Here is a 1,019-nt window from a genome sequence, read left to right on the forward strand (position 1 = left end):
GGTGACGGGCTCGCAGGCTCCCCTCACCGCCGGGGTGATGGTGACGGGCTCGCAGGCTCCCCTCCCCGCCGGGGTGACGGGCTCGCAGGCTCCCCTCCCCGCCCGGGGTGACGGACTCGCAGGCCCCCTCACCCCCACCCCGTCAGGCCTTGTCCGCTGCCCACACGGTCATTTCCCGCTCCCGCGCCTGCGCACGTGTTTGTCTGCTTGCGGGGAAAGGACCACGGGCGGCTGTTGTGAGAGCCGAAGCGCCGTCCGCCGGCTGTGAGCTGCCGCCATGGGCCCACGGGAACGCCGACCCCTCCCGCCCTTCCGCAGCCGGGGCTGCACTTGCCCTCCTGGCGCAGAAAGAACCTCTGTGGCCGTCTCCAGGTGGCACGTGAAGGTGACGAGGGTGGGGTCACACATGCCTGCGGGGGTGGCCCTCGGCCAGCATTGCGACCTGTGGCCCCAGGCCCCGGGTGATGTCACCTGGGGCCCTTCTAGCTCCCTAACTTGCCCGTCATGGTCACACCTGCCCAGTCCCCTCGTGTCAAGACCGAGACACGCACGGCCCAGGTGTCGGGGGTCAGTGCTGAAGGCCCCCTCTGCACTCTGGCTCCAGCCCCCTGGGCACGCCCGGCCTGTGAGCTGTGAGCTGCAGCACACCTCCCTGGCTGCCCCGCCCCGGCTGGGGTCAAGGGCGCCAGGCACAGGATGCCACTGCTTCCAGAAAAGAGTCGAGGGGACTCGGCTTCCGGCGGCGCCAGGCTCTGCAGGACCCCCACCGAAGGCCTGGTCTCCGCTGTCACGCCGAGACAGAACCAGGAGCCGGGAGGTGACCCGGTTCCCTCTCTGGGAGAAAGCCTCAGGGCGGCTGGGGCAGGCCTGGTGGGGCCGCGAGGGCGCAGTGAGGAATCAGGGCATCCGGGGGGCAGGCGGCGCCGCGGGAGGTGGGGGGCAGACAGGGCGGCGGCCCCCAGCCTCCTCCCTCGGCCCCTCCAGCTCCGCCTCCCGCAGCCTCTGGGCCTGGGCGCGGG

General features: G+C 72.2%; 1 protein-coding gene across 1 annotated transcript in view; it reads right to left on the bottom strand.

Moving 5' to 3' along the window:
* Nucleotides 1–168: 168 nt before the first annotated feature.
* NLRP7 (NLR family, pyrin domain containing 7) overlaps nt 169–1,019 on the bottom strand; it is a 13,992-nt gene continuing 13,141 nt past the window's right edge. Inside the window, exons 13-14 of the mRNA XM_012733551.1 lie at nt 768–867; nt 169–410 (exon numbers count right to left, since the gene is read on the bottom strand). Of these exons, the coding sequence (XP_012589005.1) occupies nt 169–410; nt 768–867 (342 nt within the window). The remainder of the gene's footprint in view (nt 411–767; nt 868–1,019) is intronic.

This window comes from Condylura cristata, unplaced genomic scaffold (assembly GCF_000260355.1).
Source record: "Condylura cristata isolate star-nosed mole 26May11 unplaced genomic scaffold, ConCri1.0 scaffold00041, whole genome shotgun sequence".
In the NCBI taxonomy this organism is placed as follows: Eukaryota; Metazoa; Chordata; class Mammalia; order Eulipotyphla; family Talpidae; genus Condylura; species Condylura cristata.